The sequence below is a fragment of the Nannobrachium achirus genome (genome assembly GCF_963921795.1).
Source record: "Nannobrachium achirus genome assembly, chromosome: 20".
NCBI classification, from domain to species: Eukaryota; Metazoa; Chordata; class Actinopteri; order Myctophiformes; family Myctophidae; genus Nannobrachium; species Nannobrachium achirus.
In genome coordinates, this window is record NC_137827.1 from 29,952,501 (window position 1) to 29,977,219 (window position 24,719).

The following is a 24,719-nucleotide window of genomic DNA, read 5'->3' on the forward strand; positions in this document are numbered from 1 at the left end:
TTCTGACTAATTCGAATTAGTGAAATTCTAACAAATGCCTTCTTTCATTATCTATTCATCCACCCTACCAGTTTTCTGCCAGTAGCTTAAATGTTTACTAAATGCTTAGTTTCTGCAGACCTTTCTTCCCTATGCTGCTGAACTGCACAGGCAGAACTGCTGTGATGGGACTCTTAATGAATAGTGATTTGCTGCTTCACAATATATACTGTGCAGCCTTGCTCTTATAACTATTCTTCTGTACTGTATGATGGTGTGCACAAAAAAATACATGAGATTGCTTTTGTACAAAGTCCACGAGTGGACAAGAAGAGTGGCCAATTTAATTCCCCCAAACCAGAGCCAGCATTGCCAACCTGTACTTGCCCATGTTAAAAAAGTTAAATGGGGAAAATGTTCAATTAGATCTGTAGGAGCAATACATTGGAACTTGCTACCCCTGGTAAAAGCATCAGCTGTTATCTTCTTTTCAAACAAAGGGTCAAAGCATGGTTTTTGCAGAATAGCATGGACATATCTATTTAGTATTTATTATGTTTTGTTTCTCTCAGACCAAGGACCACAATGGAAATAAGTCACTGACTTCATTGTGTATTTATCCTTGCTGTTTCTGTGAGAAGCATGTAACATGTTTTTTACCATGACAAATAATAAATCAAATCAAATAGAACAGCTCTCAAACAAGAACAACTTCAAGTGTCCCGGTAGGGCAACCTCAGTTGTAGTCAACAGTACCTTAACCCACACATTTAGTTGTAAGCTGCACTGTGTGTGTGTGTCTGTGCATTATAGTCTGCCTTGAGGGACAGTGACTCAGCCCTTGCTAGTGAGACAGAGATGAGAAAAGATTCCCAAGGGCTTTATACTAGGCCTCCTCCTGTTTTCTAGCTACACTAAATATCTTCAAAAATAGCCTTTTGTAGGTCTGTTCCTTTTGGCAAATGTTCCCCCCATAGTAAAGGTGGCCGCACACTACAAGATAATTGGGGCATCCCAAGTATCGGGGGGCTGAGTGTCTAGAACCCTGCCGAGTTGCTTACAGGACAGTTGGGGCCACGGTGTGATGCTACCAGATTTCAATGCCCCGATTATCTTGTATAGTATCTCAATACAGACATGTCTCCCACAAGTTTCAATACTGCTTCTGCCTACCCATCTCAAAAGTAAGTCGGGAACTTTGGTAATTTCTCACTTTTCACCTGTGCAGCCGGTTGCATAAATAACTCATCCTGGAAATGGACATTCTAAAATACATTTTTCATTCAATGCTTTCTGAACTTTGTGAAATTCATAAATGGGAAGATTCCTCTTCTCAATATGAGAGACTTTGCATGAATCAGCTGAAATGATTTTTTTCTGCCTTAGCTGATGACATTCCCCACAAACCAATAAAGACTCATCATTAGATATAAATAGCTCAGCTTCATTGAATATTTATTCCAATTTTATGGCTGCTGCTATTCCGACTGTCTTGTAGCCTATATTCTTAATGCACAAAAAGTCATCGACATTACATTGTATGGTGAAACAGCTCTTAAAGCCACTCTTTTAGCACATAAAGCTGATTCTGCCAGTACATCACCAAAGATTATTATTTGAAGATCGGGATCCGTGGATCCTAATACAAATGGCAAAATCAACATAGGTAGTTGACATATTTAAAAAAACGACATACAGAACCGGGTTTTGTGATTATGCCTGTATATGTACTTTGTGTTCGTTTATGTACTAAAAGAGTGACACTGAGAGCTGTCAATGAGGAGACTATTTTCGCAACTGAGCAAGACATTTGCCAGTTGGACTAGTGACATCATGACAAGTTAACTACACAACCCAAACATCTACTAAAGTGTCCTTGTGCTTTAATTACTGCCCTAACCGTCTGTGGAACTGAAAAAAAAATTACACCCTTATCCCTTATAGCACACAGCAGTGCTTGGAACAGGAGAAACAGGAAAGTCGTAGGCCTACATGTTAATGACCTAATTTCTCAGAGTTGTTTTTGACCACTGACCAGTGTGAATGGTGTCATGTGAGAGATGAAAAGAATAGTGTATGACTGCAGTCTGTCACACAATTTCAAATGGTAAGACGGAATTCATTTGCAAGTATGACCCGCGTCACGGCAACAACACTTGCAATATCCAATTGCATTTTTTCTAGTTGATGACATTCTACTGATAATGAATATCTCCCCGCTTTTCCCTGCTGCACCTAATTTCACCTCAACTGAAAGTTTCTGCACAAACTTCAAAAAAAAAGAAAAAAAGAAAGAAAATCCAAGATATAGTCTACACCGTTCAATATGCAGACCAATGTGGACCAACATGTATCAATGCAATGAATGCATGCTTATGATCTTTGGTGATGGGGTTATTCCTTGAACTGAAACCATTTTTGATGTCCTGTCAAATTCCTTTTTTGTGATGGGTTGTCAAGATCTGGGTTATTAAATTAGAAACGCGATTAAATATAGTTGCTGTTGATGTATTATAAATGGCTAGGCTTTCTGTGCATCACTGTTTCACATTATGTGAAACAAGGTCACTCACCATTTTATTTATTATTTTATCCCAACCAGACAGGCAGTACAGTGGTATTGTGTTTGAGTCATCTGCTGACTGAGGAGCTTTGCAGAGGGCTATAAATAGAGCTTACCTCCAGTATTACCATGCCACCCTATCTTGGACCCCATGTGTAGGTGTGTGGCCTGTCTCATTGCCACCTATGAATCACTTATGTTACTGAATATTGTGCCAGTTTTACAATGGGATTCATGATGGGACATTCTTTGGACATATTACTTTTGGTTTTACTTTTTATTATCATTTGTCGTGCAATTTGTTTATTTTTGCACCTACCTTACTAGCCTCTGTCGAAAGTGAAAACGGAAATTGCATAAAACATTTAGTCAAAAATGTGGGCCTAAGACTTTGCCTTGCAAGCACTGTGTTGCGACAAGATTAAGAATAATTTAATTTGAATCTTACAAGATTCCTTGAATCATTACTCGACTCCTCATATTGCGCCTATTTATGCCAGGCCATTTTGCGTTTTCTACAGAACATACTTTTGGCTACTACTCCTACAGGTTTCGTCCACAACTCACAGAAACCGGTTTGAGTTTGAAATATCTAATTTATGACACCTGTGCCCCATAGGTACATTTCTTGGACAGAATGTATGTAGGTCCTTCAAAATAAAGCAATTGGGTGATCTACATTCAAGGCATTTTTAAGGGATGACAAACAGCCTTTAAGTCTCAAGAACTGGATTCAGAGGGCTTAAAATTATCTATCTGGGTGTACTACCTTTTTCTGAGAATTCAGCCATCATGCAGACCTATATTGTGCAAGTTTTAATTTGTTAGGTCTGCTGTTACTTTGGGGGTTTGTAGTGAACTTTGTCTTTTTCGACTTTAATTAGCACCAGAAAGGTCTCAGAACATCTTAGTAATTTGTTGTCTTCTGATGTCTCCACACAACCCGTTTCTGTACATACTGTATGTAGTTCACTGGGGTTTGTATTGGAAGGAATACAAGCATACATATGCATGTACAATAGAAAGGTAAGTCTTGGCAAACTCTACAACTCTCCTCTCAACCGTGTTGTATGTTTCTACATAAGAAAAGAAAAGTCTGTATCTCTGGATAAATGTGCTGTGTTTGTGTGTGTCCAGGTATGGCAGAGTCAACTATGTCCTGGCCAGAAGACTGGAGCTGCTCAGAGAAGTGGGAAGACTACAGGAGAGCTTAGATGTGCCGGGAGATGTTTCCTACACCTGTGAAACTGCTGGACACTTCTATCTCTACCAGGTATTACAGCACAGCAGTGACAGCACTACTCAGTAATGTGTGGGGAATTCCGGAATTGGCATAATAGCCTCTACATTGGGAGAAAAAAGTGCTGGACTTTGTGCCGCACTTCAAGCTTGTATATATGCAAAAAATCTTGAAAATGTTTTTTACACAAATATTCCCTGGCAATAAACATTTTCAGGTGGGGATCCTTGGCACGAAAAAGCTTGATCTACTGATTTAGAAGGCCTTTTTAGAATCAGGTCTTAATTGGAAAAAGTACCCACATGTGTAATGCCCTTGCCGTCAGCTCCATCTAGAAACTAGAACAAGAATACTGTGAGTCTTAGCTAAACATGCCAGAGTTTCAGTGGACTAAAAAGCAGTGTGACTTATTCATGCCGATCACACCCAGACAGTATTGAATTTTCCATTCCCAGGGCTCAGTGCTCATATTGCCTAGACAGCAAATACCCAGATAATATCCCTCTGTTTATTCCTGTCACCTAATTATCGGCCTCCTCCCGGGCTCCAGGAAAAAAATGCCACCACAGACAATTACTTGCCGCATCCCCATGCATCATTAGAAGTGCCCCTAAAATAGATGTCTGCAACAAAGCCAAGCTGAAGGTGTAGCTGTCATCTTCAGCAGTCCAGCATATGTAATAACGTGCAGGTTCTTAATGAAGAGAAGTGGCTGTCGCCTAGTGACTTCTACTCGTCTAGTCAGTCTAATCGTGAACGGAACGAATGGCCCAAATACACAGTGCAGTGGAGATGTTTATACAGGATGCTAATGGTATATATTGTGGGTCATAGTTGAGATTGGATCCAGAGGTCCGTTGTCAATGTTCATGGTGCTCATAATGCGATAAATCGCCACATACATTCCCTGTTCATTCGTTTTCATAGCGCTTGTAATCTACACACACTCTCATTCCATTTCGATTGAGTCCTTGGCCTTTATTGAGGCTCTGCTAAGTGACCACTATAGCGACTGAAAGTTGTAGATTTGCTGATGCGTGAAGTCTGTGTCCATTAACATGTTCTACTGTTTGTAATGGATGTGATTGATTGAGACTGTATAAATGGAAAGAGGTTCTGGTTGTTAGCCATAATTGTCCTTTCAAGCAACTGGCAGTGCACATTTATAACACCAATTAAGTCCCTTGTAGGCTTTTCTGTATCTTTTTAATGTATTGTTTACGTGGATAATTGTGGATCTACAGTAGGCTTATCGTGTGCCCGCCCTCTTGCAGGTGATATCCCGTTGGGAAGAGTACATGAGCAAGGTCAAGCCCAAGCAGGGCAAGCAGGTGGAGACGGAGGCGGTGGCCGCGCACTTCCCCTTTCGCAAGTATTTCTCCAACGCACCCCAGCCAGTGTTTAGGGGTCGATCCTATGAAGAGGACATGGACATCGCTGAGGGCTGTTACCGCCACATCAAGAAGATATTCACTCAGCTGGAGGTAAGCAGGCAGACACACGCTCGCGCGCGCGCGCGCACACACACACACACACACACACACACACACACACACACACACACACACACACACACACACACACACACACACACAAGGGTGCACACATAGTGTAGAATAGTGATTCCCAAAGGGTGTGCGATGAGACAAGTTCAGGTGGGCCGTGGGATTTTGAGCCATCAACTATACACAAATTATCATGAATTATCTTCTGATTTACTATTTCTCTGCTTTGTGCACACTCATACAAAATTATATACCCTAAAATATATAGTTTAACCACTTAAAACATGGAGTTGCGTTGTGAGCTTGCAGATCTACTATTTTTACTCTTTTTATTTGTGAAAGTATTAAATACAGTAGTTAAGTGGTTAAACTTTATTTGGCATTAGTAAATAAAAAAATGATGTTTACAGAGAGATAAGAGTGATCACACGTGTTAGAGGCTACTTGGCACAGATATGAATACAGGTCTGTGATTTGTCTTTTGGTGTGCCTTGGGCAAAACAAAGTTTCAAAACCTCCGCTGTACATGCATCGTGCAGATCAACTTTTGGTGGGATGGAAAGAGGTCACATGCATGGAAGCATGCATGCTTGCACACACACACGCACACTTGTTCAGTCTTCGCACGCGGCTTATGTCAGCACTTTTTTTGGTATTGCTCACAGGCCATTAGCCAGCTGTGTTTCCAGGTGGAGCTTCTTCCCGCTGCGCACGTGACCTGACTGTGTTTTTCTTCCCTTGCCTCCCACCACGGTGACAGCAGGTTATCTCAGATTAGCAGTGATTGGCTGGACACAGCCTCTCTGTCTCTGAATGTTTAAGTCTACAAGTACTGTAGCAGCCGTGTTAGGTTTGCATCGCTCTGATTTCATCTGTCTCTTTGTTTAAATTGCTGGGAGCAAATCATCCTTTAAGATAGCTGTGCGTGTGCAGATTATTTTGCTGAAAATAAATCTGAGCCATGTCATTTGCGGATGAGATAAGCTATCTAATTGTAACATGTAAGGATAAAGGCTATTCATTTCTCTTCCTCTCTCTTTCTCTATATTTCTCGCTCGGACTCTTTCTAACGCGTGCATGCAAGGCATACACATGCACAGTTGCACACACACAACCACACTCTAAATCATGCACACTCTGAAGATGCAGTCAGTGCCATCTTTCTTTAGCCCATTCAGTATTTCTATAGAAATAACAATAACATTAGAGATTAATGGGAACCCCCACCAAGGCCTCTGAGAAGCAATAAAGAAGTTATTGGTTGGAGGTAATATCTCAACACGTGTGTTGACCTTGATTTATCTGGCTGCCCCCTGTGTCACTGCATCAAACACAGGAGCTCGGATCCCTGCTCCGCCACACCCACACTGCAATGAAATCCATCTGCTCTGAAGACATTTGCTTTCTCCACTGTAGGATAGGGAAAGCCATATGATGGAGAGAACTCAAACTGCCATCCTTCCGGAGAATGCATGGTTGACAGTTTTTATTTAGCACAGACAGATTAGTGGGAACACAATGTGATTCCTCTGTACTTCTAGTGCAGACATCTCCTTCTCTGGTTTCCTCCTCCAGGTTTACTGTCCTTGTTGTTTACCTCTTTCACCCCCTCCCCTCCCCTCGGACACTTTCTGCTAGGCCTGGCCAAGCTTGATTTCGACATTCAAACCACTCTGGTGCCACAGGGGTTAAAAATAGACCTTGTTAATATTGCATGTTTTGATTGGTTTAATATTAATGCTAAAATAGTAATGCATCAAATATTTATAACCTCATGCTCTCTGAGATCCCTCCCCTCCCCTCACTGCCCCACCACAGCCAGCATGGCAACCTGAAAATAGCATGGGTGTCTTGTTTTTACCCATACTGCCCCTCCCCCCCTGTAGCAGGGCTTCCACATTGCCTTGCTATTATCAGTTTTTGAAGTTAATTACATCCACCCTAGCTTTCCAATTTCATGTCATGATAGAGTAACATTCTGCAAAAATAGTCCCAACATTTGGCGAGAATAGGTGGATATTATTATTACCAGCTTGCAAAGCTGGTCTACAGATAATCAGCCGATGACGTCATCCAGTATGCCAAAATCTCCATAATTCTTACCAAATATGGTAAAGAAAAACAGGAGAACAAGTGTGACTATATATATTATTAGATATTATATCGGAATTCACTTCCCAGTGGATTACAGACACTAAACTGCTCCACATGGCTAGTGCACAAGGCGCAAGCTGTTATAAAAGGACTGTGTCATTTCTTGTTCAAAAATAGCAGATCTACAAGCTTACAACACATCTTGAGCTTGTAGATCAGTCATTTTCAAAGTACATGGGTTTTATGTGGTTAAGAGTCCTCTTTTGGTTTAAAAAAAAACGTAATGCCTAATCTAACACTACCATGTAAGCCATGCAAAAGTATCTGTGTGGAATTGCTTCTCAAGATACTATTGAGCAGTAACCTACACCTGGTTTACGCTCCCCAAGGCATAAATTACTTCAATCTGAATCACTTTGCTAAAAGGGTAGGGTAGGTTACCAACCCATTAAGGTGTTGTTTTTCACCACAGCCTTTTAGTTTGCCACTGTGATTTGTCTCCAAGGAAATGCTTTAAATCAGATATATAAAATAAATAATGGGAAACTGTGGTCCTCGTTCAAAAGAAATGTGTCAAGACCACTGCTGTGTTTGTCAAATGCCAGTGTAATTGTTATATGAAACTGGTAGACAGTAGACACTGATGTATCTGTCAAATTTTACACTTAATGAGGTGAGCTTCGTTTTCCTTTAGGGGCTTAGAGTTATTGCTCAGCTTTGATAATTATGCTATCCATCATCTTTCAAATTGTTTGAGGAGTAGCTCACGCAGGAATGTCCGGACCTTCCCTGAACACCTTGGCCAACTCTACAAGCATCTCAGGCCATGTTTAGACGTCAACGGAGAATAACGTTGATTGAGTTGGAAATTTGAGTTGCGTGCTTGTGTCCTTTGGAGCCCTACATTTGGATACTGGGCCCTGGTTGTTGTCAATGTTGTTTTTATTTTTACAAAAAGATTCAAACCTACAACCAATCAGAGTAGCCTAAAGGTGATACGCCCACCCTACATTTGCATACTGGGCCCCTGGTTGGTTCCTCACGACTTGTGAGCCGTGAAATATTTGAATAACTGACAGGGGCCAGACCTAATCTGCCAAGGGCATTATTTCTTTGCAATGGCAGATTTGTCTGGCTATGCGAGGCTAAAGGAAGGTTTTAACTGCACCGATTTTTGGACGACGTCAGTGGCGGAAAGTGTTTGCTGCCGAAGGGAGCCATCGGCAGCTTTTCGGCAAGAGACACTTGCCGTCGATAAAGCTGTTGGGACCCGTTGATGGAGAACCGGGCTTGTTCAGTTTTGAGCCGTCTTTTTCTAGGAATCGGTAGGATTGAGGGGGGTGTGAGTGGACAGTTTGCTACTGTTGCAGCACCACGTAAGCCTAAATAAGTCAGAGACATATTCCCGTCGCACATTTTAACTAAATACCATATTCTCACTCTCAATTCCTATACCAATCTGATCCAAAGCAAAGCTAGTAGTAGGCTAGTAATAGTGCTTCTGCTACCTGTGTTGTTTTTTTTCCCTCTCTGCACGGAGGGCACAGAACGCCTCCGGTTGCCAGATTTTGTGAGTGAAACAAGTGACCAGGTCCATAAGAAAACTGCACCTGCGACCACCTCTTGAGCTCTATAAGCTATTTTCTAAAATAATGTTGAAACCAAGGCCAAATAAGCAACTACACTACACACACAAGCCCAAACAAAAGCAACCCACAACAAGCAACATTATAGGAAAACAAGATCAAAGTCACTTATAATGAGCAGCCCTGGCAACACTGTCAAACCAGCGTCTGCCAGCCGACTGAATGCAATGTTCATCGCCCGACAAAGTTTGCCAACTAATGCCAGCAGACTACAACAGACTGGCAGTTTGGAGCCGTTGGAAGTACATCTTTACAAGTTATCCTAGTTACTTTATTTCACTGAAGTAGGTTGTTCTAGTTTGCACTCCACTCTACTACCCTGTCATTGTCTCCACCAGCCGAAGGCTGAGGGAGAGTATGTTTTTCCGTCCGTCCGTCCGTCCGTCCGTCCGTCCGTCCGTCCGTCCGTGCGTGCGTCCGTCCGTCCGTCCGTCCGTGCGTCCGTCCGTCCGTGCGTGCGTGCGTCCTCGCAGTTTGTGAGCAGCTAATCTCAGTCACCGTTGGCCCGATCGCTGCCAAACTGAGCACACACACTCCCTGGATGCCAATCTAGAACCTCTGCCCCACATTTTTCAAATCAGCCTCATGGTGGCGCTATAACAGGCCGATTTGTTTGGCCTGGTTGTTACCAGCTAATCTCCGGCGCCGTTGGCCCGATCGCTGCCAAACTGAGCACACACACTCCCTGGATGCTAATTCAGAACCTCTGCCCCACATTTTTTAAATCAGCCTCATGGTGGCGCTATAACAGGCCGATTTGTGTGGCCTGGTGGAGACCTGTGCTCGGAAGAGCACTGCTTCTAGTTTGTTATAGTTTCATTTACTCTGATCTTGCACTTGTAAGTCGCTGTGGATAAGTGTCAGCTAAATCCCTACTGTACCTCTTCCAAATTATGTACAGTTTAGAATAAAGGCTGGAACAGAGATGAAAGACTTACATGGATCCACAATTGTCTGGGTTTTCTTTCCAGAAATGGTCATATATTGATTAACGCAAATCCTTTTTTTTTCTTCTTTTTTTTGTGGGTTGTGGGTGGCAGCACATGAGATTCTCTGCCAGTGCTGAACTCAGATTCAACTCTGTGCAGCCAATTAGCGAGGAGACACACTTCTGTGTTTAGAAATGAGTTCAGCAGAAACATCATGGCAAAAATGATTGAGGTGTGATTAATTACCTTGCACCAACCGCAATGCAATGTCAATGTATGTGTGTCTCTGTGCCATATGTATTTATTGTTGGAAGTTTATACAGTAGATCTGTTCTTTAGTATAAATGAGTATAAAGTATAAATGATGTACTTTATATATGTTTTACGATATATAAACGTGTGTCTTTGCTTAGCATGACTTGCAATGTAATATATTACTGTTAATGTGAAGTTGCTTTAATATAACTGTAAAGCCCCCCAAAAATCCAACATGACACGTGCGCAACAACATTTACTTGATTTCATATCTCTCTAAGACCCACGTTCATCCCCACTAGAAAACACATCAACTAACTAACCAACTATCTATTAACTTGATTACTTAAACAAACTAAACCAAAGGTGAGATGGCAGCTATACTGAAATTCTCGATTTCAGTCAAATTTATGAGATAACCAATGTATTCCCACCCCCTGTGACACTCTTGTCCATCATAACACAGCAATTGACTGGTGACTCCTGACACTTGTCCCCCTGTCTGTCTTCCCTGTCAGGAGTTCAGGGCCTTTGAGCTGCTGAGAAGTGGGCTGGACCGCTCCAAGTACCTGCTGGTGAAGGAAGCCAAAATAATCGCCATGACCTGCACACATGCTGCATTAAAACGCCATGATCTGGTGGAGCTTGGATTCAAGGTGAGTTTCTCTGTTTTGACTCGCATGCATGCACACTTTGAACATGCAGTAAATATTTATATTTTTTGTTAAGATTAAGTGTTAATAGCTTTATTTTCTGATGCTAATCATTGTGTTTGTTCATTAACAGGGGTCGCCCCAGTTCTACCACTTTTTAAATTATTTTTTTTTTAATCTTTTTAAATGCATTTTCAGTTAGGGATACTAATTTGATCCAATTACGAGAGAATACGCTATAGAAAATAGCCCCCTAAGGGCGAGGTTGCGCTGACACCACATGAGACTGACACAATATGCCCATATATGGGCATTCCCAGGTAGGGCTTAATATTGATGACATCAGGGATCTCCATATATGGGCATAAAAGGGACAGATCACATGAGACTGACACAATATGTCCATACAGTATATGGGAATTCCCCCGATATAGGCTTAATATTGATGACTTCAGGGATCTCCATGTATGGGCATAAAAGGGACAAAGACGGCCATATATGGAGCGTGATATGGGCTTAATATTGATGACTGACTGACTGACTGACTGACATGAGGCGGAGGTTTTGATACTAACAATCAGAATATAGAGCTTTAACAAAATACTTTGATTACACTACCTTTAACATATATCTTCCCCCAATCCAAGCCCTGAGGCTTAACTGCACCTACTGTACATTAATATATATACTGTGAAGTTTTTAATTATACCGACCTGTTGCACATAGAACACACTCTGAAGTACAGTAGCTACTACGGGAAAATAATGTCATTGGTGTATACAATACACCAAACTTTATGCACATGTACAGCTGAGGATGATTCTTTCATTCTCTTTTCTCTTTTGCCTTTTGTACTCTCTTTCCTAAGTCATTATTACTTATTACTTATTTTATCTTTAGATGTGTTGTGTTTTAGTTGTTCTGCTGTTATTTTATATCTACCACTGCATCTGAAAGGAAGCCGGACAAAAATAAGTTTTACTCTATGAGTACACAAAAGACGTAACAATAAATTACAACCTTGAACTTTAAGAATCTGGTTCCCGCTGTATTTCAGTCATGTATGTTTTGTTGACCTGTTTTGTTTTCATCAGTATGACAACATCCTGATGGAAGAAGCAGCTCAGATCCTGGAGATAGAGACCTTCATCCCTTTACTGCTGCAGGTGAACAGAACCTTCATATTTATTTATGTGCCCACACAAATTACAACCTGAAAGTTACGTATTAAGGCTGGTCAACCAAAATGCTGAATTTTTGTATCTACTCTTTATCTACTACTTGCCATCATGCTTCATTGTTTCTTTTTCAGCAGTGACCTCTACCTACCTACTGTACCTCACTCTTGCTGTTTTGTTGGCATAGATGGTGGCAATCTGACAACGGCAGGTGTTCCAATACAGTTGAACCTTCTGTTCTGTTCCTCAATATAATATTAAAGCCCTTTCTGACTCTTTTGAGCGTAGCTAGTAATGTTGAGTGGTTAATATTAAGACTTTCAAAAGAAAAGAAAAAAAAGAAAAAAAAAAGATACTCTGAGAAATTGCACTGCTTCGATTGTCAGCTAAACCAACCAAATGTAAACTGGATGTGGACAAGGCTTTAGGCTTGTCTCCAGGCAACATGAAAGCTCTTAGATGAAACCATCTATACAGAGTAATGAGCCTTGTGTTTGAAGCTTGTACCTAATCGTCTGAGATGGTACTAATGTCTATTTACTGACAAGGCCATTGGACACAGCAGCCTGTCCGACTACCTTTTCTGAGTTTCTCAGGACTCTTTCTTTTATTCCGGGGCCACAGTCAGAGCTTTGTGCTAAGAACATCATAACGCATCATCTTATTCCCCCTCCCTCTTACTGAACCCTTTATCAGTGATTGAATCACTGCCAGTGTTATGAGCATTGGCATATCAGGTTTGTCTGGGGTCAAGCTTCAATTAAACCTTGTCTAATTAGTAGCAGCAGCGGAGAGCAGTCATGAGTGAAATACTGTACAGTGTATTCATGCTTCACTGCTTCCTGTAACACTAGGCACAGCTCATGATACAGCTTAGCGTGCAACCCTCGGGTCCACAGTATGATAATGTCATATTGCAGGAAATGAAGTTACATTTTAAACACAGCTGCCTTGTTGGCCTGGGAGTTTGTTGCGGGGAGTCGGGGACCTGACCAGATGGTGTGTAAAGGCCAATCGAGCAACCAGGTTAGACCTTAAGTCAGAGAGTGTATACTACATTGAGTACATCACTATGAGAAATAGCTTATTTTTTTTATTTTCTTCTAACAAAGTCTGCTACCGGTACTTAACTCATTCCCTGCCAGGCCCGATAGTCCCGAGATTATTCCAATGTCTTTCCCCGCCAGGCCCGATAGTCCCGAGAATTAAAAAAAAAAAAAAAAAAAAAAAAAAAAAAAAAATTCAAAAAAAAATTTTTTTTTTTAAAAATTTTGACCCCAAAAAATGGAGTAGGCATGATAGCAATCGCGAAATTTCATGTTTAACCCCCATAGCAACCCCATCTTTCAAGCATGGCAGCCATTTTGGCAGCCATCTTTGTTAAACATAGTGGCTGTTATCTCAGGAATGCCTGAACGGATTTCCATTCGGATTTTTTTGTTTGAAAGCTGTGAGCAAGGTGGACACACGTGGTGCATTATCTAGGCATGGGTGTGCATGATCCGTGCACTATGAATTACATGGAAGTCTATGGAGACGAATGGCAGGTGGGAGTACGGAGGTATGTTAAAATGGCGGTCAATGTGTTAATATACTAAATATTTTTAGCCGCTCGAATTCGTTTTGCTCAGGTGTACAGTACCTGCTGCAGCCCTCTCTGCAGCCATCCTGCACTCAGAGTTTACACAAATATGACAGCAGTTCACAGCCTGATTAGCATGATAAAAAAGACACAGGCTGAGAGGAAGGGGAGGTGGCAGCATGAAAAACAGATGTTATGTGAAGCCTCTCGTTGGCAGGCGAAAGGTGTTTAAAATGCAAGGGAGTATAGAATTTTCTTCCTGCCTGTTAAAACCACCCAAGCTGAGAGCGAATTACAAGTGAGAGGAGGGTAGACCGACAATGAAAAAGAAGAGGTTGGAAAGGAACGTTAATTACAGTAGGGGTATGACAAAAAAATCGTAACATTTACTGTAACTCCCTATTTTCTAAAGGCTTAAACATTTAATCGCTAATGCCTCATTCACATACAGAAAAGCCAAGCTAATGGTTGGCTTGGTAATTCAATGTTATCTCTATGCAAACAAGCTTTTAAAATTTCCAAGCTGGGAAAAAAGCTGGTTTGCGTAGAGATTACATTGAATTACCAAGCCAACCATTAGCTTGGCTTCTCTCAGTGTGAATGCAGCATAAGGGGAAAATACATCCACACTGGCATGGCATGTTGTAGTCGGGTTCTAAGAATGCAAATAGTTGTTCAACATCTTCAACGATTGACATCAGCTGCAAATCAAGTGCAACCATTTTCACAGATTAATGCAAACCAGCAGGTGTTGAGAACATGGACCCCCTACCAGCACAATGACCATCATCTTTGTGGGGAACAAGAGCTCCATTTGACCCGCTGTAGAGAAACCTTTTCCAGCAGTGTTTCATCCATCTATGTTCTTTACAGAGAAAGAGGTTAAAGTTTTGCCTCTTTCTGTGATATAGTGCTGTTGGTTTAGCCGCTATATACCAATACCACCCTATCCCACCAACTTGAAACTCTCCCAGATCAAATGTTCCTGCATATAGCAGTGATGTTTGACATGTCCCATCCTGATCCAATATTCTATTTACCTATTCTTGATCTAAGCTACAGTAATTCCAGGCCCACAGAGAAGTTGCGGTTGTTTAAGTTGTTCCTGTTCTTAATGTAACCCCTCGCCTTTCCCCCTCCACTGTAACTCATGCACTGTATAGAACCCAGAGGATGGCTACAGCAGGCTGAAGCGCTGGATCATGATTGGAGACCACCACCAACTGCCCCCTGTAATCAAGAATATGGCCTTCCAGAAGTACTCCAACATGGAGCAGTCCCTTTTCACTCGATTTGTACGCCTGGGGGTGCCCCCAGTCGACCTGGACGCCCAGGGCAGAGCCCGCGCAAGGTGCGTCACATCAGGAGTTTGGACAGCAGACTGTAAATTCATTGATGATCATTCAAATTATGTTACAAAAATGTATGGGGCAGATAATTAGTCATTATTCATCATAACTGCAATGATGTCCCGCAGAAAGAGCTACACACACTACTGTATCTAACCTCTCAGTACCATTAACTGTTCTGCCGCCGTTGACAGTCCTCACCGTCATTGAAAGGGTTAATACCATGGCGCCGTTGACGGTGAGGACTGTGAATCTTACTGTATATACAGTAAAGATATTATTACTTACTTAATGTCGCTCCGGTCCCGTCCGCATCGGTAATGCCGGCGATTTGTTTACAACGCACGTTGGGCGTGCACGCGAAGTGAAGCTCCTCAATGTTAAGTCAATGGAGAGGCCCATAAAGAAACTTCATTTAAACAAAATAGCCATTTTGAGACATTTTGCAGCAGATCTAAATGTAAACGAGGCACAAGGCAGGGCGCAGCCATCTTCCTCTTCTTGTCCCACACTGTCATGTGACTAGATGACGTAATCGTTGCCGTCAAGTGATAATCCAAAAAAACAAAAACAACCCCCTTCCAGCCCTTCAAAATAATAGCGGCGGCCTATGGAGGAAACTGCGTGGCACCGAGGCACCAAGCAACCTTCAGATTAAGAGGCACTAATTGTGTTAAATAAATAACTGCGAATGCACATGGGCACAGTGGTAATTCTTTGACTAATAGACCATAGCTATGGAATGAATCCTTAATTAACTATTGCATAAGTAATGGTCATCCTAGATTGTTTACTTCTGCTGCTTTATGTATATCTTATTGTTGCCTTTTATTATGATGCCCATTACCTAACACTGCAGGGACAGTGAGCATTCTTTAGGTCCAGCAAAGAAAACATACAGTACAATGTAAAATGTCTAAATTAGCATTCTGGAAACAAAACAAAAGGTCAAATGACCACTCGTGACGTGGGTGTCATATACTGTACTGTGTAGGTACCCTGCACCCAACGAACCTTCCCTTTCATCTTTTTCCTACAGAGTGCAGGTTAAGAATTAGCATTAGCAATCCTTCTGTACTGGGAGTCTCCTCCTTGACTACTGATCGGTCTAAAAATGCAAATATTTGCCTTATATATTGGTCAAGCTTGTGTGAAAAAATTTAGATTTTATGTTGCTGCTTTTTTTGGTGTGCAAAATAATAAAACGTGGTAACTCTCTCCCATCAGCCTGTGTAACCTGTACAACTGGCGCTACAAGCAGCTGGGGAACCTGCCCCATGTCCAGCTTCTGCCACAGTTTCAAGTGCCCAACCCGGGCCTGACCTTTGACTTCCAACTCATCAATGTGGAGGACTTCAATGGGGTTGGAGAATCTGAGCCCAACCCTTACTTCTACCAGGTCAGTAATACACACACACACACACACACACACACACACACACACAATGCAAGATGGTAAATGTGCTCACTGCTCTTCTTAGCACAGGTCTACGCCAGGCTGGACTGCCTACCCAGGGCCCACAAACTTTGGAAGGCAGTCATAGCCAATTGGAATGGGATCTAAAAATCGGACTCATAGGTCTTGATCACATGACCCCAGAGAGATGTTTTTGTGCGAGTTTGGGACAAAATCTTTAGGAGGCGAAGCAAAAGGTGTGTCTAGGAATGGTGGAAAATCTTGTCAGGTTAAATTGGTGGGGCTTAACATGTCTATCGATCTGCAGATAGATTACGGGATAAATCAATCAATCTCCCGAAGTACCGGGTGCCGCAGACCGCACGCTACGGTTTACAATGGAAAATGTTATATCGCGACTTAAATAGGCCTGTCCTCTAAAAATCGACGAATCGACGCGTCGTTTTAAGCCCCGCGAATCGACGCCAATTGTTTGAGTCGAAGCGAAAATATATATTTTTTTTATATCACCAGTTAGCCTACTGCGGTGCACTGCTGGACTGGTGTCATGTACTTCCAATGAGAAGTAGCAATTGGCGAACAGCTATTTATTGTCTCGCACCAGCGTAGGGGTGAAAGTGAGACAGAACGGCCAGAACGGTTCAGAACCGCCGCTTCGTTAAAACATTCGGAGCCGGGGACGGTGTTCCGTTAAGAGGAGGAGGCACGCTGTCAAAATCCCATATTAAATAACCTCCTGCCACAGCACAAACGCACGTCCACGAAGTAAACAATCTTCTAAAGTCAAATTAACATACACAAGTGTAGGCTACAAGTTACATTTTCTAATTAAAGTGCTTCTGAATTGTTCCAGTGTTGTAATCCATGATGAATGATTGTGTTTCGCTGTGTTTGCGTCCATGACATGTCCACACTTCTGGCTCTAGCGGGAGCTGTGCCTCCACCTTTTTATGGTCCGTTTCTGAAATGAATCCGTTCTCGACACTGACTCATTACTCTGTCAGTGCTCTGTGTCCCGCGACTGCGGACTGGATCCCATCGTTCATTTAAAAGAGCCGTTCAAGAGAGCGGAATCGTTCGCGAATGTCTCATCTCTACTGCACGCTGCCGAGAGACGGGGCAGAGTTGAAACAGCGGAGATGTTTTATTTGTTTTAACGGTGTGTTATAACTCTATGGTTGTACACTGCTATGCAGATAACATTTGTGCTCGCGCACCGATATCACCGAAAACACAGTGTATTCAATTAATCTCTTAATGTATTATTGTATTATGTTGACGTGGTTTAAAGCAACACTTTTCCTTTTTTTTTTTATACAAAGTAGACTATAAAACGATTCGTCGACGCGTCGGATTAACCCCCGCGACTCGAATCGACTCCATAAATCCTGAGTCGAGGACAGCCCTAGACTTAAAGGAGTAGTTCACCCCCAAATTTTTTTTCTATTGATTAGTCACACCATGGAGACTTGAGTTAAATAATATTCTTTTTGTATTCGTTGCATTCCTAAGACAAAAAAAATAAATGATTATAGTAAATTTACCCCCATTGATTCTGGATGGGGACCCAAATGCATGGGCCTAGATGAGGACCCAAATAAGGCCCTGGATGGGAACCCAATGCATTTGGGTCAGAATCAATGGGGGTAAATTTAGGGTCAAGAAAAGGTTAGAAAAGTACTTCCTTGGCCTTTTGGGAGTGTGCAGGCAAATTGTCATGCCGTCCAGCGCTGCCGGAGATTACTTGTAAGGCACACAGACAGACACACAGACACATGGACAGGATTAAGTAATCTCTGGCCTGTTCTAGGAGTGAAGTAGATTAATCTGAAGACATCCGTTCTCAGACTGCAGATGAAAATGGGGAGTGAGTGTCTGCATGCATTCATGTGTGCATGAACACACACACACACACACACACACACACACACACACACACACACACTTCTGCCAGGTCAATAGTCCATACTCTTATAGACAGTCTACCTACGGTACACACAATATTCAGCTGAAATCACAGCACAGCACAAGCTAATGGGTTTGTCCTTCCATATTGTCTTTCATTAAATTGCTGGCCCTGGGACTTTCAACATTGTGTGTGTCAGTGTGCTGTGTTGTGTGTGACAACAAAAACATTCTAAAGCAATAAGAAAATGTTCTAATTAATGATAATGTTGAAATGGAGAAGTTTGGACCACCATTCAGGCACCAGTATAAGTTAAAACATGAACGTTAACCAACCTTAGTGAGCATGCGTGCGCGTGTGTGTGCGTGCATGCTTGCGTGCATGCTTGCGAGCATGCGGGCGAGCATGCATTTATGTACACTATAGTATTACTGTAACTGTGACAACATCTTGACTGGTACCAGTGCCAACCCAAACCAGGCGTTGCACGTGGGCATGTCGATGAAGCTGCTTATTGTTCTAAAATGCAAACCATGTGTGTCTCTCGAGTCACTAAGTCACATGAAACTCTTTCTCCATTTTGCCTGTTGCCATTTTCAGGCACCTCAGGGGAACTGGCCACATCACTCCAAACACTCACCCCCAACATACTCTTTCTAAGGAATCAGGGGGAGTAAATTGGACACTAGAGAAGCAATGTGTCTCTAGTGCGTGGTGAATGCCTGTCACAGCTGTGCAAACACTGCTCTGACCCCTACCATGGACATACACACACACTATTCACTCTACACACACACACTCATTCTCTTACTCCACACCCAAAGGCTCTTCATTGAGCACCAGCAACCAAGTGACAGCCAGCAGCTATCTATCCCTTCCCTGTTTGGCTCATTTGCTAAAGCACATTTTAAGTCGAGTCTTGCCCCACCATGGCACATTGCTAGTGCCTCCCTGTGGATCTCAAATGGCTCGTAAAAAGGCGACGATGTTTCCCTTAATCCACCTCTCCTATAGTTAGAAAAGAAAATTGCTTTCCTCGGGTGCAGGGTTTATGTTCTGTTCTGTGTGCCTGCTGCATTGTAAACAGCATTAACTCACTGCATTATGAATTGCATATACAGTAGGAGCAAATGGTGTGGTGGATTTTACTCGGTGGCACAAGTAGGAACTTTTACATTAGATTACATAGGTTTCCGGGAGAAATGTGATTATACTTTATATGGGCCTATATGGTATGAAGATATATATTATATATCTGTATATACTTCTGTCTTTCTCAACCCCAATCTCTCTATATATCTCCATACACACATACTACACACACACACACACACACACACACACACACACACACACACACACACACACACACACACACACACACACACACACACACACACACACACACTGTATATAGTTCTGTTAAGCTCCAACCCCAGATGAGGCTGGGCCTGGCCTTGTTGTTATGGTTACCAAGTGCTCTAGGGTGCCAGGCCATTAGCTCACATTTATGCTGAACACAAACGAGACGAGCACGACTGGAAGGAGCCAGCTAATGCTGGAAAATAAAAAATATGTATATTGAATATTTGTCAGATTTTGGGGGGAAATGCACATTCAATTGTAGAAAATATATATTCGATTAGTGGCCGTTGCTACCAGACATTGTTTTTATAAAGAAAATTATTTGCGTGCTGAAGGTCTTACGCACCCGGACATCAGAGGTCGGGGATTAAGTGGTTAATCCCACAAATTTGAAACTATTCCTCATGAAGGTGCCATCAGCGGTGAATGTGTCGTATCCATTCCATTCTTTTTCTTTTTACCAGCATGGACGCTGGACGGTCCATGCTCAAGCATTCCCTCACTTTACATAAGTCTTTATTTCTAGTTTGAGAGCATTGTTGTAACCCAGGCATAATAATCGGTCACTCTAGTCTGTAATACTTGCATAAACTCTGAGAAAACATTTAATAAATATTAGTTCACTTAACCTAACCTTTTCTTGACAATCGGCGACGACTCCGACGAGTGCCCTTTTCCATACATTATGTGCACCATTTTCTATGCAACATATAATTATAGTAATACTATTCAAATATATTTGAAATTGTGCAATTTTTTAAGACCAAAATCCTCAAAATGTTCTTACTATATCTGTGTGTGTGTCCGCACACACACGCACAAATGTGACATGTCGTTTTCTCCTGTGTCTTTCTATTATAAACTGCAGTGTAGCTCTCTTCATGTCCCTCGTTCTCATGTATTTGCATGCATTTGAATTAAGTATACAGCTTTTCCCTCAGAGCGAACCTTAACCTTAAGAGCACAAATCTGAGGCATTCCAAGCACTGACAGAACATTTCTGTTGGTATGCAGTAACAGAGTGGCGGTGATCCTCATTGTTATTGATTATGCTCAATATCTCCCAGGCCAGCTAACAGAGGGGCAGAGGAACAAAGGCTGCCTAGGGTTTTGATGTTTCGACTCTGATGTGGCTGGGTCGAGAACTATGACCCAAGGCCCATGAATTATTTCAAAAGCACAAATGAGAGGCTGCGGTCTCTGCTTAATTGAAACCGAGTGAATAATGCATACTGTTGGCCTTTTTTAAATTATTTGTGGTCGTGTTTGGAGGGCAGATCACCCTGCAGGGTCAGGAGGCTTTGGTTAAAAAGAAAATAAACAAGTTAAAGAGGTTGGTGTGTGTACGAGTGTGTTTAGAGTGGTGTTTCTTTCCATCCTATTTGATTAGAACTAAGATGAAAAATGAATGTGCTTGACCTTTTTTGTTATTCAAACGTGGCCACCTATTGAAGGGCAAAGCATTTCCTGTTGTAGCCCAGGGCTCTAGATGGGTCAGTGGGGCTGAACTAGCCAGTGGTGGACACTGGACAGCGACTAAGTACATTTGTTGAGTTGTTTTCATACTTCATCTGCTATATTTTCACAATTTAGTTTTTAAAACTTTTATTTTGTTTTATTCAATACAGAAATGCATTTTTATATTAAAAAGAAAATGTACTTCATAATTCATGAATTTGTACTTTTGAGTACCTGTACTATACATTCACACGGTGTTCTGTCATCAGCGCGTCATAGCTTGGGGCGGAGTCAAGTGTGAGTGTTTCTCGGATCCAAATATTATACCTACTTTTACTCCACTACATTTATTTGAACACTTTAGTTACTTTGCGGATATACATTATAATATTATAAAACATACATAAACCACTTTAGCCCTATTTTATACCTCGGCTATTTTCAGCGACACAGTGACGAGGTAGCCTGCAGCAGCTTGCATTAGCCAGCCATTCATAATAGTCTTGTTATCTTAATAATAAGTCAAATTTCCGACGGCGAGTGAACAATTGAGTTCCAGATGTCCTTCTGATGGATTTTTCTTGGCTGTCAATATTTCTATCGTCCAAAAAAATGGCTCTAAACGTGATTTAAAAGATAGTGTACATTGTATGGGGGAAAGTGGTTTGTTTTCCCCCACACTAAAACCGGATGTGACATTTATGGGCGTTCCTTTCTAGCTTTGTGATAGTATATGCTTTGTCCTCCCCTGGAACTAGCCTACTTGTCATGCTTGTGTATGCTTAGGAACTAATTTCATCATATTGTCTAATCATGTTATATTTCAGATGAATAACATCATTTCAGTTTACTTTTCAATTATTTTGTGCCGCTATGACAAAGATCTTTGTTTAGAGTGGAAAGAATAGGCAGTGAGCCAAACTGATTACATTTTGATTAAATTCAACTTCGCTAATTAAAATGTAAATTGGATTATAGGGGTAACATAATAGCGTTCTGCCAGAGGACTGAATGATGAAACTTTTTTTTAAGATCAAACAATTTGTCACGCCCCAAAAGTTGATTATCCTTTTTTTAATAGATGATTAATATCTATTACACTTTTTAAAAAATCCCCCACTGTCTCCTTTTCTTTGCTTTTGTGCAGGGAACCAAGGACAGGACATTATGTCCTAAATGATAGCTAGCTAGTGCTATTGTTGCGCTTGGTGTAAGGTAATTAATTCCAACCCAAATCAGATGGCTACTCATGCATGAATAAGAGAGGGCTTTTGTCTGGCTGAGAAGTCAGACCGTGAGTGACAGTCAGTGAGTGTGTGTGTGTCAGGTAGGAAGAGACAATGAGAGCCTGATGGTGTTCAAAAGGAATTAGGCAGCCATAGAGGTGTGCAGTCAAGAGTGACTTGTATATTTCTAGTGATTGTCTGCTCTGTAGTATGTTGTTCTCTAAACTGAGCTGTGCATTGCTCATACACTTAAGAGACAGTGGACAAGGGTCCCTGTTACAGATGTAGGCCAAGCAATTTACAACGTTAACTGCTGACCATTTTCCAAAGCGTTCTATCAATTTTGTTCTTGAATACGATTCTGTTTATTTCAGTACAGATCGACTTGCATTCAGATACTGGTAAACTTTGCTTTGCTTAAATATGACATAAACTCTACTAGAGGAGGCACAGGGACTCCACCACAATGCATTCGGCTTTTCCACGTCTTTACAAACACAACTGGCTGTGTTCAGGGAACACGGGCGGGTAGGGCAACCTTGTAGCTGCACTAGTGAGCTACAAGGCTCTGGGGTAGCGCCTGTCAGTCGGGGCTGCAGAACAGGAGGACTAGAATTGAGGTGCTACATCTTCCCGATGGGTGCTTCTCACTGACATACAGTGTTGGGCATGTTACTAGTTAGTATCAAGTAGTTACTGCTCTCAAAAAGTAAATTGGTTTAACATGCACGCATATCCTCCAGTTTAAATGTGCTTCCATGTTAAATTTGGCAGCCTGGTTCAAAAGGTTTTTTCAAGCCATCGATACATTTTTCCAGACGATTGGAATGCAGTAAACAGTCGGGAATACCTTTACATTATTGATACAATATAGTAAAAGGTAAGAATTGAGGAGCCGGTCGCCTCCTCAGCCAATGCTTCAAGTCAATGCTTTTTGTCTACCTGGTTTTAGTAAGATTTCCCACTGAAATGTTCTGTCATCTTCCTCTGTCCCCCTGTGTAGAACCTGGGTGAGGCAGAGTACTCTGTGGCTCTGTTCATGTACATGCGTCTTCTGGGTTACCCTGCTGACCGCATCAGCATCCTCACCACTTACAACGGACAGAAGCACCTCATCAGAGATGTCATCAACCAGCGCTGTGCCGGAAACCCCTTCTTCGGACAGCCCAATAAGGTGAGGACAAGCTGTTTCTGGACAGCCACACACCAAAGCAACTGTCTGAGTTGATATATTTAAAAAATGCACAGGTATCGTTGGCCATTTTCATGTGATCTTTAATGCTGTTCCTGCAGACATAACCCCACTCCCCTTAGCACAGTTAAATAAAACCGACCACACACAGAGAGCCTTGGCACCTCCAGAGAGTCAAACATTTGTTCCCGTCTCTGTCAGCAAGGTATCTCAACTCCCACCAGACGTGTTCTTACTTCATACAGTATGTAGCATGCAGAAAGGCTGGTGTAGTTAACATATGCACAACACACAAACACTGCCTCTTCACATCTCCAGATGTCATCTGCAATCTCTTAGCCTTACCAACCAACCCTCTAATGTCATGCACTCTGTCAAGAGAGACGTTCACAGCTCTCAATTCTCACAGGAGGCTTGCCTTGTGTTTAACTTAAATTACCACCTCCACGCATGTGCGTGCATGTGCACACACAAACACACATACTCCTCTTTGGTCTTCTTCCTATACCATGTAACACCTACAGGCGTGTACAGCAGTAAGCTTGTATGTTGACAGGAACAATGCACTCCAAATCACCAACTGCTCAACTGGCTTGGGGGCGGGGGTTCTTGTGTTACTGTCAACTATCCTATCCAGTGACGTATACTTACTAGGGATAGGCATTTGGGAGTTTCTTTGTAAATGTGTACTACTAGGAGTATTGTCTGGTTAACTGTAGCGTGACAAATTAACATTGCGGAGCACATACCTTGGATGCATCAACTGTATCTTATACTGTATCCTGTACACAGCAAACAGCTTACAGACTAGCATTACACAAAATTTGTAACACAAGTAGTTGCTGCGTGATTGCAGCCTAATGTGTACCGGACATGACAAAAGAACGTGCTGCAGGCGTGATGCTACCCTAGGATAGGTGGTGTGGAAAATAAATGGCACGAAATTTGGAATGGAATAATATTGTAATTATGCTTTATTTTTGTTACACTGTCTGTCTTTGGGCATTGCACATAGGAGTAAAATACTCATTTTATGCGCTGAACGATTGTTATTTGGCCTGGAAATTCATATTCTGGAAATTTTTTGGAAATAAATTGGTAAAAATGTGTGGGAACCCTGAAAAGCTGTGTGGGCCCCATATTGGAATGGATCTAATCAATGTGTTAAATCCAGTCTGATAA

At 41.9% G+C, this 24,719-nt stretch overlaps 1 protein-coding gene across 1 annotated transcript in view; it reads left to right on the plus strand.

The window, feature by feature from the left end:
- Positions 1–24,719, plus strand: part of aqr (aquarius intron-binding spliceosomal factor) — an 82,352-nt gene that overhangs the window by 42,111 nt on the left and 15,522 nt on the right. The window contains exons 26-32 of the mRNA XM_080750745.1: positions 3,680–3,815; positions 5,057–5,266; positions 10,730–10,867; positions 11,959–12,030; positions 14,788–14,975; positions 16,201–16,372; positions 23,349–23,519. Coding sequence (XP_080606871.1) covers positions 3,680–3,815; positions 5,057–5,266; positions 10,730–10,867; positions 11,959–12,030; positions 14,788–14,975; positions 16,201–16,372; positions 23,349–23,519 — 1,087 coding nt within the window. The remainder of the gene's footprint in view (positions 1–3,679; positions 3,816–5,056; positions 5,267–10,729; positions 10,868–11,958; positions 12,031–14,787; positions 14,976–16,200; positions 16,373–23,348; positions 23,520–24,719) is intronic.